Source organism: Anolis carolinensis, chromosome 2 (genome assembly GCF_035594765.1).
Source record: "Anolis carolinensis isolate JA03-04 chromosome 2, rAnoCar3.1.pri, whole genome shotgun sequence".
In the NCBI taxonomy this organism is placed as follows: Eukaryota; Metazoa; Chordata; class Lepidosauria; order Squamata; family Dactyloidae; genus Anolis; species Anolis carolinensis.
The window spans coordinates 127,934,170-127,960,022 of record NC_085842.1 but is presented as its reverse complement, the minus strand read 5'-3'; the positions used below and the strand labels follow the sequence as shown (position 1 = coordinate 127,960,022).

At 38.4% G+C, this 25,853-nt stretch overlaps 1 protein-coding gene across 2 annotated transcripts in view; it reads right to left on the bottom strand.

Moving 5' to 3' along the window:
• atp10b (ATPase phospholipid transporting 10B (putative)) overlaps nt 1-25,853 on the bottom strand; it is a 165,484-nt gene that overhangs the window by 34,675 nt on the left and 104,956 nt on the right. For both annotated transcript variants that reach the window (XM_016996159.2, XM_008117492.3), the window contains 7 exons: nt 20,803-21,007; nt 16,038-16,123; nt 13,158-13,264; nt 7,978-8,109; nt 3,003-3,130; nt 1,382-1,634; nt 7-239 (listed from right to left, as the gene is read on the bottom strand). In XM_016996159.2, coding sequence (XP_016851648.2) covers nt 7-239; nt 1,382-1,634; nt 3,003-3,130; nt 7,978-8,109; nt 13,158-13,264; nt 16,038-16,123; nt 20,803-21,007 — 1,144 coding nt within the window. The remainder of the gene's footprint in view (nt 1-6; nt 240-1,381; nt 1,635-3,002; nt 3,131-7,977; nt 8,110-13,157; nt 13,265-16,037; nt 16,124-20,802; nt 21,008-25,853) is intronic.

The following is a 25,853-nucleotide window of genomic DNA, read 5'->3' as shown; positions in this document are numbered from 1 at the left end:
ACTCACAATACTACTGCTGAATGCCACCTGACATGGAGAGCTTCCCCAGGCACCTAGAGATCTGGTTCGTTTATGTCCCTGAACATGAGCCCACGTACTCTCGCATCTCCTCAAGGGCTTGGATGGATTTGTCCACGTTAAAGTGACCTTTTCTGCACCTTTATTTGACTGGAGACTTGGATGCTTTGTCCATTCTTCATTATCTGAATCTAGTTCATTGTAGGTTTCCAGTCGCTTGGCTATATGACAGAAAACAGACACATATTCCCGTCTCTTTAGTCAAGCATGGAAGGAAGGAAAATCTTCCAAACAATCTGTTTTTGCAGTGTCATATATTTAGTTGAAGGGGCAGCAGATTCCACAGTGCGCTGCTTACTATATGTGGTTTAAAACAATGGAGTAAGGAAAGCATGGGGGTCAGGTGCCCCGGTTAAGTTCTATAACCTTGATTCACTATTAAGAAATAGGAGAACAAAGTGGAAAGATACAGCATAAGTATAGTGCTTGGGAGCAGCATAAAATCAGAACCATAGAACTGGACCAAGATAATTCAATGAGACCTGGGTACCTCTGGCCTCCTTCAGGGATTTAACAAACTATGGCAGAATTCTAGGCTTGTGTTTCCACCCTATATATGGCACATGGCTCAAGCCATGAGGTATTATCAGACCAGGGAAGCCAGAATGGCCCCCTCCTGCTGTCCTTCCAGCAGCAAACTAAAACCTTTTTATTCAGGCAGGTTTAAAGAAGAAGGGTTTTAAGATCCTTTCAGAAGGTGCTGTGGTTTTTAGCTTTGATTATGGAGTTTAACTGTGATTTTTAAAATACTATTTATATTTAATTCTGTTTTAATGTTTGTATATTTGTAGATTTTAAACTGTACTGAAAGGCTTTTAATGTAAGCCGCGTTGAGTCTCCTTATTGGAGAGGAAAGCAGGATATAAATAATAATAATAATAATAATAATAATAATAATGCAATCCCAACAATTGCAGGACAGTGAGCCTTACTAGTTGAAGAGCAGCAAAAATCTGTGTATAAAGAAATACATACATAGTTTTAGCAATGGTGGTAAACAGCAAAGTGGCTGAGGCCAAGTACCCAGGCTATTGGAGGCCCTCTGCTATGTGCCCACACTGGATGCACATGGCTCCCTCTTGCACACACATATAATTGTACACCTTTCAAGAGCCCTGGTTGCACAGTCTGTATTCCTCTACTGCCCTCACCACTGCTGCAAGAAGCAGCTCAAAGTGTATACAAACATCCTTCACTAACTGCTGAAAAACTGTTTTAAAGGAGAAAGTTGAGGGCTTTGTTTTTATATCAGTTTTCACATTCAGTACAATCTACATGTATGAAACCAGTGCAACTGTCTTACCATTTTCCTTATGTGAAAATTCTTTTCCATTAATTGTACATCGTCGAAAAACCATCTTATTCTCTGTCAATGTTCCCGTCTTGTCAGAGAAAATGTACTGGATTTGTCCTAGGTCTTCAGTTATATTTAGTGCTCGGCACTGAATGGGCAGATCTCGCTCTTCATCATATAAATCCATATCATTATGAATGAAGAAGATTTGGCCCAATTTGACCATTTCAATAGATATATAGAGGGAAAGGGGGATTAAAATCTGAAAAAAAAATCATTTTCCAGAATGTTAGAAAAGTTTTTTCAGAGTTATTCTTTTTCTATATTCAACATAATTTAAGGCTGACTGGAGTACCAAGGCACATTCTCTTTCTATATAATCTCTAAGGTAACCAAAAAATACCCTTCTCAACTGTGAAAATAATAGTTTGAGAAATGACATCTTGATGTGGCATAAGGATGCCTGAGGAATGCGATTTTTTGTGAATTGTCCATTATCCATCCATCATTTTGTAAAAAGGTCATCAGTTGGAATAAAAAGGTCATCAGTTGGAATACAAACTGATTCAAAGATCAAAATGCATCCAATGTGCTTATCTTAAAAAGAAAATAGTTTAGAAATTGTGATGTGTCTACTTTAACAGATATAACTGGAGGATTTAATCTTGACTGGTTGTGCAGTCTTTAGACCAGGGGTCCCCAAACTAAGGCCCGGGGGCCGGATGCGGCCCATCGAAGCCATTTATCCGGCCCCCATGGCACAAGGGCAGAAGAGGGTTGGGCTAAATGACTCAAGGGGTCTCTTCCAACCCTCTTTATATTATTATTATTATTATTATTATTATTATTATTATTATTATTATTATTATCTGTCAGGGGTGCTTTGCTTGTGCTTTTGGTGCACAAAGGCAGAAGGGGATTGGACTAAATGGCCCAAGGGGTCTCTTCCAACCCTCTTTATTATTATTATTATTATTATTATTATTATTATTATTATTATTATTACTATTATTAACATTGAGGCTGGGTGGCCATCTGTCAGGGGTGCTTTGCTTGTGCTTTTGGTGCACAAAGGCAGAAGGGGATTGGACTCAATGGCCCAAAGGGTCTCTTCCAACACTCTTTGTTGTTGTTGTTGTTGTTGTTGTTGTTGTTGTTGTTGTTGTTGTTGTTGTTATTGCTCGGTGGCCAACTATAGTCCGGCCCTCCAACGGTCCGAAGGATCGTGAACTGACCCCCTGTTTAAAAAGTTTGGGGACCCCTGCTTTAGACTGTTTCATCAATACTGATACAGTAGAGTCTCACTTATCCAACATAAACGGGCCAGCAGAACGTTGGATAAGCGAATATGTTGGATAATAAGGAGGGATTAAGGATAAGCCTATTAAACATCAAATTAAGTTATGATTTTACAAATTAAGGATCAAAACATCATGTTAGACAACAAATTTGGAAGAAAAAGTAGTTCAATACGCAGTAATTCTATGTAGAAATTACTGGATTTATGAATTTAGCACCAAAATATCACGATATATTGAAAGCATTGACTACAAAAATGTGTTGGATAATCCAGAACGTTGGATAAGCGAGTGTTGGATAAGTGAGACTCTACTGTAAATATTTTTCTCACCTGCAAAAGGATGATCATTGTCAGGAACGTGTAGAAACCTGCGAGAGCTGCAGAAAGATAGTTGCCGTGTATATCTGGGATAACATACAAGGGGTGTTCTGAAAAAATCCCATTCCAAATGCCATGACCTATATAAAAATACAAATTGCTTAGAATAATAAATATAGAAAGGGCAATGGTAGAGGTACATTCTGGTCCAAATTTTGTTGCTCCTTTTGACTATAGTAGACTCATACATTCACTATTTTATAATTAATTGAATATGTCTACTCTAAGTAGGATCAACAAATAGCATTCAAATCTAGCCACTGGCTTGAAAAAAGAAACAGACTCTATGTGCAATTACAGAAATATAATATGATAAAAATAAAACAGAATAAGTTGGATCATTAATCTTTAACAGCTTAATATTTATTTATGTATTTATTACTACATTGGGCCCTACCACACAGCCATATAATCCAGAATATCAAGGCAGATAATCCACAATATCTGTTTTGAACTGGAGGCTCATCCACACAGGGCCCATAACGTGGGAACTCGGGTGGTTTTACCAGAGGCGCCCAAACAACATCTTTGGTAAAATCAAATTAATCTGGCACAAAGCAGAAAAACCCTGCTTTGTACTGAGATAATTTGAAATATGGTAAGATCTGGATCTTTGGTAGGACCCAGGCCTTACTAGGTGTCGGCTGAGTGTTGATTGGGCCTGGGGACCATGTCATGTGATTTCTGGGCCCAATCCACACAGATCTCTCACGTTTTTCAGGCTGAATGAGCACGGAAAACCCAGAGGGCACCAACCCCCCTCCCCAACCCCCCCCAAAGGCATTAAAATATAAGATAACTTACCCAGCCGCTATTAAGGTCCTGCTGGAGACCTCCTGACATGTAGAAATGATGTGCCAGGAGAGGGGAGGGCAGGAGCAGTTTTGCTCCCCCCCCCCTCTTCTGGTACATCATTTCTACGCTCTAGGAGGACTTTGGCAGGATCTTAATTGTGTCTGGGTAAGTGATTTATATTTTAAAGCTTTGGGCAGGGGGTTGGGTATCTCATTGCCCTTTCGGAAGGTACCGGGAGGATATCTAGACACCTGCTGGAGAAAGCAGTGCTTTGGGGGTGGGGGTGGGAACTGTGCCAACCAGGTTTTTAAAACCCAGGTTGGCACAGACTTTATTGGTGTTTGGAAGTGCCCTGGATTATCTGAGTCCACATTGTCATATAATCTAGTTCAATGTGGATTTTATAGAGCTGTGTGGAAGGGACCTAGTGGATTCAGATAATCCAGTTCAAAGCAGATATTATGGAATAACTGCCTTGATATTCTGGTTTATATGGCTGTTTTGCAGGGGCCCCTAGTTACATTTACATCCTGGTTCTCCTTCAGTTAAAATCCATTACTTTCCCATATTTTGTTATCACTACAGTCACATTTTCATAATTGTATTTTACTTAAGTTGTTGGAGAAGCATAATAAGATAAACAAAGTAGTATATTTTATTCTTGTTGATTTAAAGATTTTTGGAACCTTCTAGCATGGGGCCCTGGGGTTTTCTTTTCTTTTAGAAATGAACCCTCTCCCCAATTTTACATCATGTTGCAATTCCAGTTTAAGCTGAGAAAATCATTTTGAACTGAAGTACCTTTTTGTTGTGGGAAAAAAATAATTAAATTTGATCTGCGGCTCAGGTGAAGAGGACTCTTCATTGTTGAGTCCTTTGGTGTTTCTTGTCTGTGTAATTGAATAGCTGACTGCTATGGCACGCCTCATTCCACTAGGAGATGGGAACTCAATATGAAACATTTCAGTGTAGTGTTTTGTAAATCACTTGTACACTGCCACTTAGAAACCAACATTTAAATATAGGAATCTTTACATTCCCCACCAAGTTTTTCTTTGTGGAACACTTGGTGGCCTTGTAATCATTAAAGTTTGCAAATTATGTCATAAAGCAATCTTTCCCCCTGATATATACTGAAAGCAATTGCTGCTTTTAATGGCAATTCAGGGAACCCCACATCAATATATGATTAATGTTTTGTAGTAAAAGTTGTGTCTGGATTGAAATCTTTGAGTTGAATTGGTTCCCCACCACCAGTGGTGTACACCAATCTATACAGTATTCTGGAAAACTGTGGGGTTCCCTAGTAGTTTACTTGTGGTTCCTCAATGCTATTATGGGGACCAAATTTCCCCCACAATTGTGGATGGCTTGTAAGCTGTGCTTATTGGCTTGAAGAAGTCCAATAAGACTAACCTAGGACTTATGTGAAGTGAATGCATGCCCTAAAATATGCCCCAGAATCCTTTGCAAAGCAGACCTGCAGGGCTTTTTCATTTAGGAAAGCTAAGTAGAAAACCCAATGTTTTTAGCATGTAACAATATGATGTTTTGCTGAACTGAACTGTCTATCAAAAAGCCTCTCAGGGACCTTCCAGACAGGCCCATATCCCAGGACCCGTCTCGGTTTAACCGGATATGTCCAAACGACACCTCCGGTTGGTTTGTTCTGAATTAATTAGATACCTGCAGCGGCACAGATTTTTTTAAACCTACTTTGGTGCAGATTTTGGCATTGACTGGAAGCACCCTCGGCTATTAAAATTCAAATTCAAATTCCAGGTGAAATTTATATTATTGCCATCCAAAAATACAAATGTGCCTAATAATGTCTCCCTCAACCCGATTTACTCTTTTCAATAGCAATGATCTTAAAGGTGTATAAATAGGCCCTTGCCATATACAATCCAGGTTAATACACGTTATCTGCTTTGAACTGGCCATATAATCCAGTTCAGAGCAGCTAATCTGGATTTTATATGGCAGTGTAGAAGGGGACTCAGACCAATTGGACTGCATGAATCTAAACAGCAACCTGGATCTCCGTCATAAAACCTTGCCAAATTAAATAGAGCACACATGAGGAAGTCAAGCAAGTCTTTCTTTCTTTCTTTCTTTCTTTCTTTCTTTCTTTCTTTCTTTCTTTCTTTCTTTCTTTCTTTCTTTCTTTCTTGCCATTTCTATAGATCAAATATCAATTGAGTATGTTTACATTTAAAACAGCAAAATGAAAATCAGGAAATAGGATTAAAATGCAGCTGGAATGGTCTGGATATCTGTAAAAATGTTACTGTATTTATCTTATAGAAAATATGATAATATACTGTTATGTTTGGTTATGTATTTTGAGTCTTATGTGAAGTACGATTATCCGATCTTGGAAGCAAAGCAGGGCCAGATCTTGAATGTGACATGACTGAATATCAGATAATGTAAGTTATACTTCAGAGGAAGGAATTAGTGAGTTTAGGATATGAGGTTGTGAGAAACAGGAATTAGAATAGGTAGGTCAGGTGATATAGTCAGGACCCATTTGTTTTGAGTAGAGAGAGAGTGGAATCTTGAGGTTGGATCTACACTGCCTTATATCCCAGTATCTGATCCAGAACTGGATTATGTGAGTCTCGATTGCCATATAATCTAGGATAAGAAAATAATCTGGGATCAGATGCTGGGATATAAGGCAGTGTAGAAGGGGCCTGAGGCCCTATCCATACTGACATATAATCCAGTTTCTGATCCCAATTACTTGATTTGAACTGGATTATGTGGCAGTGTAGACTAATATAATCAAGTTCAAATAAGATAATCTGGGATAAAATACTGGATTATATGACAGTGTAGATCAAGCCTGAGAAGTGTTTGAGATAGGCTAATTAGAATAAATAAGTATGGTGGGCCCTTGGTATCCACTGGGGCTCCTTCCACACAGCTGAATAAAATCCCACATTTTCTGCTATGAACTGGAATATATGGCAGTGTGGATTCAGATAACCCAGTTCAAAGCAGATATTGTGGGATTTTCTGCCTTGAAATTCTGGGTTATATGGCTGTGTGGAAGGGCCCCAGGGTTTGGTTCCAGGATACCTCATGGATATCAAAATCTATGGATGCATTTTCATTATATATGGCAGTGTAGTAAAATAATGTCATTTATATAAAATGGCAAAATTGGGGCATTTTATTGAGATTTTTTTAAAAAAAATTAAGCCATGAGTGGTTGAATCCATGGTCAAGGAGGGCCTACTTTAACTAACAAATAGGCCCAAACACTATATTGTATCCCCAAGCATTTGACCAACAGTAATAATGAATAGTTTCAATTACATTCTTCTGATATACACACACACACAAACACAAATGGATGATAGATTTCACATACAATTTTGCATCACAATGCTGAAAATTGATAAATAATTGATAAAGTCAGGCACAGTGGTATCTATGATGGCAGCAGATGTACAATTGTTACTGTTTTAGGTGATTAGTGGGTACAGGAAAAAATTCACACAAAAAGAATAAAAAAGAAATTGTTTCAAGAGTAACAGCAGTCATGAAATCTGGGGGCCCTTCCACACAGCCATATAACCCAGAATATCATGGCAGATAATCCACAATATTGTCTATGAACTGGGTTATCTGAGTCCACACTGCCAGATAATCCAGTTGATTTTATACAGCTGTGTGGAAGGGGCCTGAGAGTTCATATAAAGTAGTGGCAGCACAGATAACACTAGCCAGCACACACTTTGGTGCCTCAAATGTTAGTCCTGTCATTGGGTATATTTCACTCACTGATTCAAAATATGGCACCAGTTTCCTCCTATCGGCTCTAATTTTTGAGATACAGAACACATGCCTTGTACCAGTTTCCATCTGTTTGCCCACAGAAAATCGTGATAACCATATCTAAGAAGCTAGAGCTGCTGCAGTCTATCCAATGCAATTTTCTGAATCAGCACCTCAAATAATCTCAAAAACGGGTCTAAAAACTAAGACACCAAAATTATTTTTGTTGAGCTATGTAGTCAGAAGAGGGTTATTGCTTTTATCAATGGCCTGGAGAAAGTAGAGATTTGCAGAACATCACTATGGCAAATATTTTTGACATTTCATCATTATTATTTCATACCTAGTGCTCCAGTGAGGCACATGAGGAAGAGTAGTCCCACACAAAAGAAGATATCTAGGTTCATGCGTTGCTCTATTTTGCTGCGTTTATAACGAGGTCCTCTGTTATTCAACATGGCTTTGGTTTCATGGCCTTTGAACACATAGGCAAAACATAAGAAAAAAACAGGCATATGAACTTAATATTGCAAGATCAGAAATTTCTAAAGCCTCTAGTTTAGTTACTTTCATAAACATAGTCAGAAATTAGGCCTCCCTATTTCCCTTATGTCATTAGATATTTCAGTGATATTAAGAATACTCTTTTAAAGCACAGTCATTGTCAACAACATAATTTCCAATAGTAGAAGGACTAGTTCAGAAATGTTACAAGGAAGAACATCTCCTACTTAATTAAAGAAAAAATGGCATTATAAAAGGCATGGCAAGGCAACTCTGAAAGGGGAAATGTTTACTCTGGAGACCAGGGTCCAAATCCCTATTTAGCTCATCTATTAGTCTTAAAGGAGGTTGTATACAGTTCTTTAGTAGCCTTTAGTTCGTATATATCTGACCTCACACTTACTGCAAAATCATGAGCTGGAGCTGGCTGACAGAAAGATTAAAGAGATCCGCATATATGGATTAGTGGAAGGAACAAAATGAAATGTGTTTGTGCTTTGGAGATCAAGCCTACTTGTTTTGCTGAGCTATTTGGATGTTTCTTACGTGGTATTGTGTGTTTTGGGCGTTATAATCTAATGATTTAAGGCAGAGTTTCTCAAACTGTGCTCCTCCAGATGTTTTGGACTTCAGCTTCCACAGTTCCTAACAGCTGGTAAACTGGCTAGGATTTCTGGGAACTGAAGTCCAAAACACCTGGAGGAGCACAGTTTGAGAAACACTGATCTAAAGAGTAGGGGTAACACTGAAAAAAAGTGTTTTCAAATTATGGGAACCTTATCACAGGATTTTCTTGGCAAGATTTGTTCAGAGAGGTCTTGCCTTTGCCTTCCTCTATAACCAAGAAGTGTGACTTTCACAAGGTAAACCAATTGGTTTCCATGGCTAAAAAGGGATTTGGATCCTGGTCTCTGAGTTGGACTCTGAGTCGTAGTCCAATGCTCAGACCATTACACCATGCTGGCTTTCTCCCCATAGTCACTTTCATTGTGTAGAAGGGTATGCCGTTGCATCTCATTTGTTCCCGCATGAATCAAAAGGAAAGGGGTAAAGTCAGTGGACATGATATGTCATGGCAGTCTCTCTATAACATCTTAAATCTTCATGAACCTCTCAAGACATCCTTTGGGCCACTGCCTCTGTCTCCCTCGTTAGGAGATTTCATGCCACTACACATTTTCTTCTATGGGAAATAGCCTGGAAAAGGAAAGTTGAGTGTGGATGTTATGAAAACTAATTTCAATAAGCTTTAAATATTGGGTAAGATCTCATGGTCAAAAATATTTAAAGAGAAGAAAGCCCATGAAGAATGAGAATGGTTTAATAGTGGTTTATTAAAGATAACTCTATGTTTTGTGTATAAATTAGATTAGGTGAAGAAAGGCACCTTTGTGTGACCCCCTTGACACCGAAAACGTATCTGTTTCTCTCTGTTATAACAATGTCTTCTTATCCAGACTTTAGCTTATGCACCAGGACAATCAAATGTGTTGCACTCTTCTTTCTTTTAGAGTGAGCCATAGTTTTTCATGATGTACACAGTAAAATACCTTGCTGTAATTTATACAGTTCAGGCTGATTTTTTTTTTGAAATTATTTGTTGCATTCCTTTAGGCAATATATGTTTGCAGTATGATCTCTAGTACTTCTTCCTTTTTAAAAAATCCATGTATGGTAAAAGTTTTTGCTGTAAAATGTTGAGCATTACTTTGCTTGCATGGGGCATTCATGCAATAGTCTAATGCAATTCCTGATGTCTCATTTTCAAGAAATGTAATATATATTGAACATTTCTAATTTGTAGGTCTTCGTTTTGTTTTTTCATATTCATTGGAAGATTTCTATTAGAGTTCATAGAATTTGCCTCTATAGAGGAAAACAGCTCTATTGGCATTTCATCTGTTTCTGGTGATTTATTTATCTCACATGCTTTGAAAATAGCTTCCATTTCTCTTTCTAAAAATTTAGATCATTCATCAAAAGGTTCAACTTCATTCTTTTATCTCTTTTTTATAGTACTTATTGCTTCCATCATCTTTTTATTTTATCCTAATTGTATAATATCTTGTCAGTTTAGTCTAAGATATTTCTGTGAAAGGCTCTTTCTTTTGAACCAATCTTACACAATATAATTCATTTCTACCAGGGCTTTTGTTTCTATATCTGAAACAATAGAAATACATATAGCTTGCTAACAACAAACTCCCATTTGAGTCAGAAGGTGTTAAAAACTTAAATGCATTTGAATATGATTAGATGGTTGACTGATTTTAAAATATATTTGACTATTTCACAGCAGCCAAACACACTTAATGAGAATCAGCCAGTGCACTTTCTGTGGGAACATAAAGAAAGACCAGCATGTCAGAACTGGCTGTGAGTAATTTTAATGCTCTTTAGCTCCTTCTGAAATGAATCTGAATTACCAACAAAACAGCAGGCAAAAAAGAAAACACGTATTAACTGGAATCAAATTGGTACTGTTTCAGCGGACATGCATTTGAAGTTCTAACCAGGCAACATAAAAGAGAAACCAGGCTCTGTTCTGTACCCCTGCCGGGATCACTCCTTGCTTTTTCCTTGCTATGAACAAGGCCGCTGTGGTGCAGTGTAGGCCTATACTAAATGAGAGCCTCAACATCAAAGATCTATTTTGTAGAGGGATTTATTCAGAATGAATATTCCTAAAATGAGCCTCTGGGTCCTCCCCGTGTTCCTGAAAGCACACACCTAAAGTCAAAAGCAGTCTTTTAAACCAGCATGTCAGGGGAAGGAGTTTAATTCTAAATGGTATCTTTTCTGAGTCTTTAGCAAGATCCCAATTGTAGCTGCAATATTCTTCTTCACTGAAGTTCCAAAGGTGCAATTTGCTGACAAGCTGACATCCCAATCTAAAATATATAACTCAGAACATTTTTCACTGATTACAGCAATATTTCCATACCACAGGATTTCCGTATAGAAGCCTATCCTCACAATGAAAGGCTGAGGATCCTGTTATAACCACCCAACCATTGTTTTTAAATGTTCTTTATGATTTATTCATTTCTCTATCAAATAGTTTCTATAAGTAATATTATCTGTCACCAAAATTGGACTGCTAAAGGGAATGGATTGTGTCTAGTTTTCTTCCTCTCTTTCTGACACTTCTTGATTATGTGTCACTCAAATACTAATTTCATATATTTCTGTACTATCCCTTAATAAAAAATGACTAGAGTGATTTATGTATGAAGATGATATGAAAATGATCAAAACAAGAGAATACAAATACAAAAGTGGGCAACTCTGGTTGGAAGGTTGTGAGTACAGCACCAACTCTACACACTGGGTGTTGCACTTGAGTTCTATTGGCAAATTATGGACCTCGCCACATTGGGTTTTTTGTCTGTTGTAGAACATTTCATTTACATTAAGGGACGAAGAGGCATGGAGCCCATCACATGACATTTGCTTTCTTCTTCTTTGGTTTCCCTTCATCCTCGAAATATAGATGAAGTGTACTAAAAGGAGGGAGTTCAGAACATGGGCAAATAATTGTGTCCTGAGCCTTTGGTGCATGCCAGAACCGTTGCTAATGCCAAAAAACACATGTTATGGAATCTGACAAATTTGCCCGTGTTGAATTGTTTGAGTGACATGGAGGAATGGGTGTTCCTCACCACTTTCCTTTCACTGCATTTTCTCCTTAGTAGTAATCTAGACTCGAAATTGTGATCTTGTTAGCTTTTTAACACAACATTGGTCTAATGGAGGACTTTACTGAAAGGTCCCTATCACTTGAAGTGCTGGGTCTGTGGGGATTGACTCCCAGGACCACATTCTAAGAGCCCGAAGGGGCAGGATGGTACCCCCATCCCCCTGTCCCACCCCCCCTCAGTTTGTCCCTTAAACATACTGGAGGGGTTTGGCTGCATGCTCAGGATCCTCAAAGAAAACTTCTGACACATCAAAATGATGTGTCAGGAGGTTTGGAGAGGGGAGGGGGGAGTCCTCCTACTGAAAGGTCGGGATTTGTTTAGATGCTGACCTCTTTGGATTGACTCTCAGGACCACATTCCGTGATCCCAGGGGTCAATCCCCATTGCCATCCCAGTTCTTTGGCCTCTAGAAGCCTGAAGGAGCAGGATGGCACCCCTGGCCTCCCATCCCAGACCCCCCGTTTGCCCCCTAAACATACAGGAGGGTTCTGGCTGCATGCTCAGGCCCCTCAAAGAAAGCTTCTAACACGTCAAAATGACATGTCAAAAGGTTTGGAGAGGAGACGGGGGATTCTGATTGACCTGGAAAGGTATGTAGCCACCTTCCCTCAAAGGCGTGGGCTTTCAATCCCGAGAGCAACTGGGACACAAAATTCCAGTTCCTCTTGGAATTTGGGCCTGTGTAGAAGGACCCTAAGCAGGATGCCTGCCCTCCATTGTCTTTTAGCAGTAGGAAGAATTCAGAAGATCCGAACCAGAATGGTGCCATGCTGGGCTGCCTACAAGTTCTGTGGAGGAATATCTTAGGTCTGTCTGCATTTTTATCTTGTGTTCTAATATGTAGTAAAAAACAAAAAACAAAAACAAATGTCAGAGTAAATTGAATTAAATCTATTTAAATTCTATTTAAATAGGGTCTTGTTGTTATGTATGTCTAGATTTCATGATGAAGCAATGGTGGAAACAGACATAAAAATATAATCTCTCTTACTGTTATATAAGACAACAAAAATAAAATGATATGAAATAGTGAGATGATTTTTGAGTTCCTTGGTTTTTTTTTAAGACTGTACATAAAAAATTTTGGAATTTGGATGGAAGCAAAGAGGGAAAAACCCTGCAATGGATGAACCCTTCCAATTGCAATCGAGATACTATGCAAGAGGTGTTCAGCAGACATGATTAGTTGAGCTTCTGTGAGGTGAGAACAGATTTTAGTTTGCACCAAGGGCTGCTGGGTCAAAGAAACAAGCTGCACATTCAATCTGAATGCCTCTATCAGTAGCAGCATGAAAAGCAAAACAAAATCCTGAATTACCTGCATAGATCACAATTCCTACTGCAACTTCTGTGTTCCTTACTGTACATCCACGGAGAAGTAGACTTTCAATGTTGAAACCAATCCTTGTGAGATCAGTCTGTTCCCTACAAGAAGAATTTTTTGTATTATACATTATTTATATTTACCCACTGAAATTATATTTTGTTGCCCTCCTGCAAAATTGGCGCTAGATAACTTCTTTTTCTGCTGTCCTCTATATCAGTGGATCTCAACCTGTGGGTCCCCAGGTGTTTTGGCCTACAACTCCCAGAAATCCCAGCCAGTTTACCAGCTGTTAGGATTTCTGGGAGTTGAAGGCCAAAACATCTGGAGACCTACAGGTTGAGAACTACTGATATAGAGGATAGGAGAAAAAGAAGTTATCTTGGTTGAGAACCACTGCTCTATATGATATTACCAGCTCCATGGTCATTGGGGATGGGTTCCACTTTCACTTCATTAGCACAATGGCATAGAATGACATCATAAATATCTGTAAGTGAGCTTTTAAATAGCTGTAAGCTAGCTTTTGAAAAAGTTTTCTGTCAAACTGCATGTGTTATATGTTTGGATCTAGCTATGCTGAACTGAATTATTTTCTGTCACATGGGTATAACAAAAATAATTTACACATGGGTAAACTGGAAATTAAGGAGGGTCAACACTGGGCAGTACTTGAATAACGGAGTGCCAAACAATACCAGGTCCAGTATGCTACATTTCTGAGGTAGGAGTTGGCAATATTTCCTCTGATTATTTGTTGCCAAAGAAAATGCTTTGAAACTCATGGAGCTGCCCATATCACTTAAAGGTGCATACCTATGCACAAAATGAACACACCTTGTGGGACAGACAATTTCATTACATGTCTATCGCTGTCTGTTTGTCTGTTTGTATGTGGCAGCTTTCTGATTGGCCAGGTGGAGTATGTGCCAGCTTTCTGATTCGCCGGGGGTAGTATGTGTCAGCTTTCTGATTGGCCGCCACTTTCACAGGCCACTGGGACCACCAGGAAGGATGGACCTGGACCAAACTTGGCACACACAACCCCTATGACCCATTCTATGTCCTGGTGCTGTTTGGGGGGAATGAACCTACTGACAACGGATCTGGACCAAATAGACCCAACATGGCCAACTGTGCATACTGATAATAAAAAACTTTGGGTGCTGGGAATTACAGTTCACTCACACATTCACAGCATTCTGAATGCAACTAATGATGGAAAATAATTATGTTTTAATGCTTCCTTTTAAACAATGGTTGCGGGTATGTTTATGAAAACTTCTACTCCCTCACCTCACCCCCCTTCAGCACTTCTACTGACATGTCTCGGCCTTTTCAGGCTGCTCTGCCATGCTAGCCCCCAAAGCCCCAATCCTGGCCTCCTTTCATCCTTCTCGCACATACTTGCAGGCCAAACAGGCTGGCTCCGCCCTGCTAGACCCCAAAAGAGGACACAATTTTCCCTTCTCAATATTGTTCCAAAGAAGGCAACTTTCCCCTGGCTCATTGGGACACAGTACTATTCACAGCAGACTAAAGAGAAAATAATGACTATCTTTTTAATCTTTCCTTTTAAGGATGGTTTTGGGTCTCTTTATGAAAACTTTTTACTCCCGCCCCTCAGTTTTCACTGAGGCAAAAAACTACCACCAACAGGCTTCGGCCTACTCACTCTAACAGCCTTGACACATACAGTACCCATGACATACTATACATCCTGGCATTCTTTGGTGTGGGATGGACCATGGATGATGGACTTACATATGGGAGTTGTAGTTCACCTGCACCCACTGAACCCTGCTGACCCTGGACCTAGACTAAACTTGGAACACAGGAAAACAATGCCTTTCTCCAATGACCCGGCACCGCTGAGTCCCCAAGCTAGTTATTCATAAATATCAAAACATTCAGGTATTTTGTGGGCTAAATACATATAGAGGGACACTTCACTTAGATCATGACCCTGAGTGTGAGGGCTCCTCTTCAGATCTTTGCAAACCCAGCATGAGGCCTGGAGAGAGTTTCCAGGTTTGCTCAGCTGAATGTACTTGGAAGCTTCTGTGTGATGAGGAACTGATGTGGCAGGTTCCTGAAATCATTAGAAAAGGAGGGACTTCTACTGAAATTGCTATTAAATACTATAGAAAAAAATTATGGAGGTCTGTTAGACCCCCGAAGAGGAAACGATATGGAAAGATCACCCTTTGATTTGTTGCTGTGTATAGAATTACACATGAACCACTCAAGTTTCATTGTTTTAAGGATGCAGTGTTGATTTTGGCTACTCGAAAACATTTAGTTCAAATGAGTAAAAAATGAGCTCCAAGATTTTGTGCTAAATGTAAAAGGGAGATCCAAAATGTGGGGTCATTGGATGTGGAGCATCTGTTTCTCTAAATAGTCTTAATCTCCCTAATACTCAACTGATATCTGAATGAGGGTGCAGTATTGCTAAGTATATGTATTTTTGTTGACTTAGTATGGAATGGGCCTTTCAGGTGTTGTTGTGGCCTTCCAAATGTTGTTGAACTCCAGCTTGTCACTGGTTATGCCAGGCTTGCACAACCTATGGCCCTCCAGGTGTTTTGGACTTCAGCTACCAGAATTCCTGATCATTGGACAAGCTGGCTAGGGTTTCTGGGAGTTGCAGTCCCAAACACTTTCAGGGCCACAGGGTATACAGGTCTGGGTTATGCTGATAAGGATGGTGGGCCTCCAGTAACATCTGGAGGACCACAGTTAGCTACATCCAACCTAGAATGTACATATGAATAAGATATTACAACCTTCACAGATGATTGACACCGCCCTGGATGATAAACCTCGGAACAAGAGAAGCATATTGAATGATAAACAATCACAGTGACTTACATATAGCCTTTAAATCTATTGAGGTCATTGTTGGGCTTTTCACAAACAATTATATTTTGGAAAGCTTCTGGCTCAAATTCAGTATTCTGCAAGAAATAACACAAAAATCACAGTGAAATTTTGCATGATCCATCTTTTCACTATAATGCTGTAATATATTTCAAGTTGATTTCATCCAAGCATTTGTTTGGAGGTAGTGATGACTTAAGATAGTCTATTAAGCAACCTCCTTTTGAAAAAATACAGAGAGCTTAATATTCTTAATTAAGTTCTCTGGAAAATTTTAAATAATGTATTGAGAATTTGGAATAAATTTAAAACAAGACTAGTGACTTCATCACACACAATAAAATAAGCATTTCCACACATTTAAGAAATGGCAAGCCATTGTGCCTTTCACATGACACAAGCTTCAACTGTTGGGTGAGGTATTTAGCCATTTGTAAAGTGTTGGTTTTTCCAGTGATTCCAGAGTCAATTGGCAAGTGACTTATTCCAACCCCCCCACCCGCCCATAGAAACAGGCCAAATGGCCAATTTCCCAGGATGATGTTAATCACTGTTATCCACTTGTATTGCTCGCTTGTAAATAAAAAAATGACGCTGTATGTGGGAAAAGCTGAAATGCCCCCCCCCCCCCAGTTATGTGCTGAGTTTGTACATAGCTACAACATTCTACTGCTTGTGTTTTGAAGAATAGGCTCAAATATTTGGCAATGAAAAAAGCCAAAGCTGGGAGGAGGAAAAGCAATAACTAATATTTTAACACTATATCGATTTAAACTGGTTCACAGAAAGATGGGATTTTGTGGTATTACAACATACTTAGATAAGGGCAAAATAGGTTAAATCAGCAAAGCTGGGACTAGGGAACATTTAATTCCTTTAGAAGTGGAATAATGTTATTATTCTTCTGATGTGGTAGAGATGATTTAGTCTGTTTTACCTTTATCTGACACCTGACACTAATGTCTGAAAAATCACTCGTGTGAGATTCTTACAAACTGTCATGTAAACAGAAGATTTATCCTCTGAAGATGATAAGAAAACAGTAAGTCAATGCAATGAAAAAGGTAGAGAGAAGGATATAAATTCTTTCACAAAATGCCAGTAACCTAAAATTTAGTCAGCCCAATATTTGTAGCTCTCCTTTTGAATTTAAATATGTCCTCATTTGTACTCAGTCACACTACCCAGATAGACACATTTTCACAGTAAGATCTTGATGTAATTATACTATAATTGTTCATTTCATTGGATCAACTGGAAGTATTATTTCTTGATAAAGCTGGATATATTTACCTGGGAATGGGAGAGTGGCGTATAAAATTCAGTGGATGGTGGCTTTTGGATTTAGGCCAAAATAGATTGAGACATTTGGTTAGTGTTTTAAAATTCCACACTGAAATCCAAAAGATATTCTTAACCCTACTAACACAGAAGCCAGCAGTTGCCATTTATGAAAATGCTGAGTTGGAATTAATAGAATCAACTGTTTTTATAGATGCATAGAATTATTTTTCTCTATTTGTTTACTTGGTTGTTATTAATTAGACTGAGAATCTCATCACACTAGAGCTTGGATCCACTTTAAATCCACTTTAGGGAGATGGCTTTAAACAGCTCAGCCAGACAGGTCCTGGGCCTTACCACACCACAAACCCCAGAATTTTGCAGGAGGCAGAAACCAGATTTAAAATGGATTCATGCTCTAGTGTGATGAGGCACTGTGTTCATTTAGATGAGTTTTTGCTGGTGGTGCTGTTGCAGTTTGACACAAATAGAAAAAAAGTACATTTTGAAAATTTATAATATGCATTTGGAAAAATGGAAGAGAAATTATGAAGTGTTTGAATGTGTTTACCCAGCATTCTTGGTGAGCACTGGCAATGCCTAATTTTGGAGAAAGATCAGTTTTGGCAGAAAAAAACTGGATGAATTCTTGCATCAATGTAAATGTTACTGAACTAAAATCAACATTGAGCCAGAATCAATAATGGTGCATGAGCTACTGGACTATCTAGCTCAGGGGGTCCTCAAACTTTTTAAGCAGAGGGCCAGTCCACAATCCTTCAGACTGTTGAGGGGCTGAATTGTCATTTGAAAAAAAAAACCGAACCAATTCCTATGCACACTGCTCATGTCTTATTTGTAGTGCAAAACAACAACAACAACAACAACAATGAAAGAAATATACAATATTTAAAAATAAAAACAATTTTAACCAACATAAACCTATCAGGATTTCAATGGGAGTGTGGGCCTGTCTCTGGTCAATGAGATAGTCAAGTTTATTAGGATTGTTATTGTTGTGTGCCTTCAAGTCATTTCAGACTTTTGGCAAGGCTAAGTCTAAAACTGTAGGCGGGGGCCAGATAAATGACCTTGGAGGGCTGCATCCGGCCCACAGGCTTTAATTTGGGGACTGCCTAGCTAGTCAATAAACTAAAAGATTCACAACTGAATTGTTGTTGTAAAGAACTACTGAATCCTGTGAAGAAATTGCCAATTCTTGTCCACCTGATGCTCTTCAAAAAGGAGGCAGGTTGCACTGAGCCTGGAGGCTAAACCTGCTCCTCCCAGGTCTGGCTGGCTGGTTGCTTGGCTATTAGCCTGGAAGGAAATCTAGTGACTGCTGGGAATCATAGCCATGTGAAATGCCAGGATGTGACTTCGGTCAATATCTCATATAAAGTCTTGCAAGATCGCAAGTCTTATGAGACTAGATGATATTTCAATGGGTTTATATAGATGTCTGCTGGCTTCCTGGTCAGTCATTTTGACCACCCACCACTTTGGCCCTCTCCACACTCTCTCCTATGATCCAGGTAATGCCCTGAGCTCAGCATGTGAGTTTGTTGTCTGGCTGCTGCAATTTGAAGCTTGCTTTGAACTGCATTAAATTGTTCAGTGCAGATAGGGCCATGGACACCTTGGGGGACAGGAAGAGATTTTTCTGTATTATTGTAGCACAACTCATTTTGATGAGGTTTCACTCACTTTATATGTAGATTCTCTTACTCACTTTATGTAGGTCTTGGTTTGTTTATGCTGTATTGCTCTATGGTATACTTTGAAGTGGTTTGGCAGCTGCTGTGCCACAATTGGAAGGTATGGAGGAAAGAGAGGGAGAATGCTGAGCACTATTTAAATTTGGGAAGGAAAGGCCCGGGGGGTGAATACATGATAGAGATAGAATTAACCTGCAGGTTTGGGCATCTGTTGTTTTGGCACACGTCTATTAGACCAGATTATTCCACAAATTGGCAAATTTAAGCCAGCATGGCATGACATTTACTAGATGCTCAAATTGCTTCCTGCCGTCTTTGGGGACACATTGGGGCTGGCTTAAATAGTGGTTGATACTCCCCCTAACATTTGCTTATCAAATATTTTGATTTAGTTAATTTATTATGTAACAAAGTTGGACCATCCACATATATCCCATAATTTGGTGTATGGAGTCTCAATCAGAGTGTAAGCAAAGCATTTTTAATGTGGGGAAATGATGCAGTTAATATATACATGGGATTATCACACTGAGCTAATTGGGACCTATATGTGTATGCATATATAGGAGGGTGTGGGCCACAGCAGGTGACATCATCGGGGGGGGGCAACCAATTGTGGGGTTGGGGAGAGAGGTGGCCAAGATCAGAGGGAAAGCACCATAGTGATGCTGAATGACCATCTTTGATCTCTCGGCACACTGAAGGCTAGTGGGGGAGAGCCCTGTCCTTCTCCTTTTAGTTGCATTTTTTACAGTGATTCAGTTGCCCTCCCCCATGCAATAGTACAGCACACAAATTGCAAATAGCTGGATTATGAAGTACTAATTCATGTACCTAATGCTATAGTTCGGATCAACTCAGCTACATTTAATTTCAAATAAAGTTAATATTTGATTCCAGTGATAGCTGCTGTTGTTATAATAGGACCTGAAATATGTCGGTGGATAAAATGTGTGTGTGTATTGGGGGCGGGGGAGAACAGGTTGCCAGGACAACAGAAACAGAACTTGGCTATTTTTGTATGGAATAGGTGAATGCCTGGGGGGGGGGGGGGAGAGAGAGAGAGAGAGAGAGAGAGAGAGAGAGAGAGAGAGGTGGCAGACAGATAAATAAAAAGTATTTCATGAATCCAAGAGAAAAAAACAGTAGAGGAAGTCACAGGCAAGAGATTTCACTATAGGAGAGAAGTTATGCCTTTTCACAAAAGTGTGCTTCTGGAAGAACAGAACATGTACTCTCTCTCTTTCTTTATGTGTCTTGGACAGATTGAAACTAAGAAATTTACATAGAAATTCTGCACTTATTAAAAGGATACCATTGGAAATGGGGGAAGAAGAATGAAGAGACTGCCAGAACTGTGGAATAGATAACACAGTCTAATGGAAATTATATTCATTCAAACATTGGGGGAAATTACTAATTCAGCTACTATTATCCTCTGGATTATTCCCCCAGCATTACCTGAATAATGTCCTGCCTTTTTTTTGTTAATTTATGACACTTTGCTTGCTAAGAACTAATTACCTGGTACCTAGGCATGGACATATCACCTTTCCTCCCCCTGTCACTTTTGCTCCTGCAACTGAAGATAATTGTAGGGCAGCTTTGGCAAGTATTTCATGGAAGACAGTCTAAGAACAATTCCCACAGAGGTTAAGCTGCTAAAAAATTATCCCTTCCAATTTGGCAGTTTTGTGTTTCTGTTTGGATGATAAAAGAATAGAGGACAGGAGGAGCCACTTCAAGAACCATACCTCCATACAGAATCCTTTCACAACATGTCGTTGTTTCAGATTGGTCTCACCATCGAGGTTGGCTGTCTCCAAGTGACAGATCCCATTCTGATCAGAGGAATACAGCAGCAGCATGTCAGCTGGGACGATCTCATTACACTGCAGCTGCACAAAGTCTCCTACTCTGACGTCCTTCCAGCACATTTCAGTGTAGGTGTTTTTACTTCTGTTAAGAGAAAAGGCAGCACAAGTGAGTCACTTGTGATGGGCCCCATCAGGACCAGGAGCATCCCTTTCCTTTGGAGCATGAGGCTACCTGCTTGGTCACACAATCAATAAAATACACTAGTAGATCAGTAAAAGAGAAGTTTAAAGACAGTGTTGGAACCAGTAAAATCCACAATTGTTTGTAAGAAGCTTTTGACAAAGGAACAATTTTAACTTGACATCATAATCTCAATATAGATGGTTACTTTTACTGGTGGTTACTTTTGAAGAGGACCTACCAGAACTTATGCATCACGACTGCCCCATCAAGTCATGAGTATCCCTTGCCTTTGGCATGTAGGATGTGTTGTTCTTGAAGTCAAAGAGTGCAATTTTTAATCGTATCTATTTTTTTTATTTTTGTGAAGTTCAAAATATAATTTACGAGTACGTTTTATTTCTAATTAACTGAAGTGCACCTGGTACTGCCCTGGTCTGTACTTAATGTTCCAAAAGAGGTCCACATATTCCTGAGAATATGCCTTCATATTCTCAGGAATCCTACTGCCGGTAATTCAGAGAATCCTCTTCCATTCCCTCTTCCTTCTGAATCCCTGAAGTTTTAGCAGCAGCGCACTGGGATAGCCATTGAAAAAGAAACCCTGATTGATTGATTGCTTATAGGAAACTAGATCTTCAACTTGAAACTGGCTGCAGCAACTTTGGTGACTACTTAAAAAACCTTTCAAAATTTTTAGCCCTGTTCTCTACATGCCTAACATGTGAAGGATAGGTTATGTAGTAAAGGGCATTTTAAGATGATCTTAATGGACAATAATATTTGTATGTGAGTAAGACATACATGATTTTATAGCTCAATCCCATCACTTAGAATGGTATCTGGGAACAGATGAGATACCAGACACAAAGTTTAACTTATTAGCAAAAGAGGTACCAGTGTGTATAATCTGGATATAACAGAATTCTGAAATCATAATTTTAATTTTTAAAGAGGAGCGTGCCTCGTAACAACCATGTTTTACACCACCTTCCTTTTATGGGCTTCTCCATAATGGAGAAGGACTTCACTCTGGTATCACTGATTCAACATTATACTGGAATTTAAAGTGTGTATCTGTCTGTTATGCCATACAACTCAAAATGCATGATCACAGAGTCATAAAACATAGCATATTATCCAATAAGACCAAAATGAAGATGACGGTAACAACAATAGCAATGGCAATAATAATACATTTATTATTTATTGTCCATCTCTCTCCATGGATTAAGGCAATAAAAAACAACATACTAAAATACAATACATAAAAACATTAAAAAACACATAAATTAATTAAAACACACAACAACAATTTAAAAGAACATATAAAATGAATATATATCCGAACAATTGGCTTAGTTTTGCCAGGTTTAGGGATCATTGGATGCTCTTGGAGTCCAACTGGGCTCTTTATTTCTTAGCTCTTCTATTTGGGTGCAGTGCCTTTCCCTACTATCCAGATTATTCAGGTTTTCCTTCTACAATCACAGGAATAAATGATGGGAGATGATGGGAGAGTCATACCAAATGGTGGTGATATATTGTGAAGAATCAAAATTTTCATCAAGGACATGGGTGGATAACAAAGTACGTATTTGATGGGGAAACAATTCATGATGAGGGACTGTAAACATTTTAAAAGACAGAATTACAGTTGACCCTCCATATCCATAGATTCTGTAGCCACAGATTCAACCATTCATGGCTTGAAAATATTTATTTTTAAGAAATCCAAAAGCAAACCTTGATTTTGCTATTTTATATAGGAGATAACATTTTCCCATGTCATTGTGTATAAGGGAACTTGAGTTTCCACAGATTTTGGTATCTGCTGTAACATTATAGATGGGTTTTTGGTAGAATTGACTAATTCAACAGAAATGAATAAAATGTCGTGTTTGATTAGAGAAAAAAATAAGAATAATATAATAATAAATCTTTATTTATATGCTGCTTTTCTTCCACAAAGGGACTCAAAGCACATGTTAAAATAGAATACAAAATGAACATAACTCGAACGCACAAATATAATACATTATAAGCAAAGTAAAACATAACTAAGCATTTAAAACTATATTCAGTATTGAGCTGCCTTAACACATCTCATTGCACTATTTTAATAGTGACATTAGTGACATGTCTTAAAGATGGGAGCTTCCCATTGGCTTTTTGTGACAAAAAGGAAACTGAACTATTAACTTTGTGATTTGATTAAAATAAAGGATGGGCCATTGAGAGGTATGCTGAGAAGAAGTCTGGGAGACAATTTTTGTCGATTTATTTTTTTCCCCTTTCCCTTTATATTTTTCTATTTCATTATATCTTTTTAAATATAGTTTTTATTGCATTCTTTATAAATTGTAATAAATGAAATCAACAATAACATTAGAAATAGAACCTCAGTTGACCTACATTACATACTCGTGTATATAGTTAAAAAACCCCCAAAATTGGGTTGACTTATCCTTAGGTTAACATGAGTTCTGTACCTTAACTCTTATTCACAAAAAGAAACAATATTCCTCTCTCAGGAGTAGAGTGGTGAAAGGTGAGAAGGTGAGAGCTTAATCCATTGTGCGGAAAGCTAAAAGAAGCACCACCATGACGCTGCTCCTGGCCTTTTTGACTGTCTGGGTGAGAATAATTAGAGAATCTTTTATATTGATTCAAATTTTTCTCTAGATAATTTTCTGTGTTGAAAGAGGAATTTCTCTGACCTATTTTATCCAAAGTGTTGGAAGCAGAGGGTGTGGCATAGTCAATGATTAAAGAGGCACCAGTATTCTCTTTCTGGGAAATAGTACATTATTTCCTCCTGAGGTTTTGCCAGGAAAAAGTAAGAGAATGTCTCACTGACAAATGTAATGGCTATATAAATTTATTGCTTGGTGTGACTTTGTAATTGTGAGTGTTGGTGCCATGAGGGAGATTATCTCTTCCCTTTTGGGCTAAGTCCCAGCAGGCATTGCTTAGTGGAAGCCCTCCTGTGTGAACTGCTCAGACCAAGTGCAGTGGAGCGAGGGATCTCTCCAAAGCAATTCATAGTAACTTGGGATGACCCCCCTCACACTTTGAGAAACACAGGTGTAAGAACTACCTACAAGTTGGAGGCCAAGACAAAAAAGTTCAGTATATGCTATATACACCCTCCTGTCAAGTCAATGCTTTTGGGTAACTGTTAGGTGCAGTTTCCTTTCTCATAAGTGCAGTTTAGCAATGAAACAATAAGTAGAGAGGATGACTGTCCAAAGTTCTTCCATAGAAGAACAGATGATTGGGCAACAGCTGTGAATATATAGGGATTCACTGCTTTTGTGAAGATGATATCCTGTGATACTGTGGTGCTGGGAGAAAGTTTACTTGGGAATAGGAAAATGTATGGCTGCTTACAATAGATGAAATGTGAGAAATCATCTCAGAAGAATTTTGTTTTGGTATTTTCCATGTTAGGTTCTAATATTAAATTATAGTTAGCTGTCAGCTTTCATGTCAGTAGGACAGAAAAAACCTTCCAGATTTTAGTTGAACCTTTTAAAAAACTATCCACAATTATTTGGATATTTATTCCTTTCGAATTCAGATGAAAACTTAAGAGTTGTTTCATCATCCCACTGATATGGAAACCTTCACCCAGCACTGATGTAATACGTCATCTCAGAATTAAAAACATTTTAAAAAGTAAGAAAATTCATGCACAACCTTATTCTTTTGCTTAACAGCATTCTAGTTAGCATTGGACATGTGTGCACATGACAAAAACGAGAGACAAAGAGGGAATAAAGGTTGATACACAGAATATGTTGCAAATTTGTCATTTTTGGTTCAGCAGAGCTCTACTCCATAATGTCAAGTAAAAAACTGAATGCATAATCTCTGGCAGTGCATCTGAAAACTAAGTGTTTACCACTCAAACACAATGTCAGACAATGCAGAAAATAAACACTTTCCTGCCTCCAGTCATTAAGAAAGAAGTTACAGCGTTCATTATTTCATTATGAAATGATGATTTGATACTTCACAAATAGCATTCTAATTCAAATAGTGTTTATTGTTTTTCTGGATATACACTTGCTTTTTCTATCATTTGTAGTGCTTAGTTTAGGAACAAATGGGATTACAAGAGCATGGATATAACTCTTACTATTGTGTTATACAAAAATTTTTCAATTAAAATATCTATCTATCGTATCAGAAGCAAATTGAGGATACAGTTTTAATGTATTTAAAAACACAAAGTTAAAAACTTGGCGTTATACTAGATTTCCTTTGATCAGAAACTGGCCACTTGGTTAAAGTTATATTATGATTACACAGTATTTTTGTTGATCCAATTTTGGTTAGTGAAGAAATCCAACAAGATTTTCTGCTTCTTTGTCTTAAGTATAATTAAAAAACGAGAGTGGCTGATAAATATTCACATAAGTTTTCTTAAAGGTTTTTAGAGTTGGCTGCCATGGCTATTGTGCACTAACGTTGGAGGTACAAAATGCAAAGTCAGAAGGTTGCTTACTATTAATCACATCTGGGATCTGCATCATCATTTTGCATTATCTATTACTTTCCTAACAGGAATGCAAATATTTTGTGGGCCATATGATCCATGATTCTTAGAAGGATATTATAAGATGGCAGGAGTGCAACCAAATTAATTCCCTTTCCCTAGTTGTTTTTCCATTATTATTTTCAGCTCAGCAGCATTGAACATCCCATGTCTCTTGAAGATCGCTGAGCATGCTAAGTAGTTTTCAACCTGTCTTCCTGCTTGCTCTTTTTAAATATGTATATATATGTATAAGCATATATG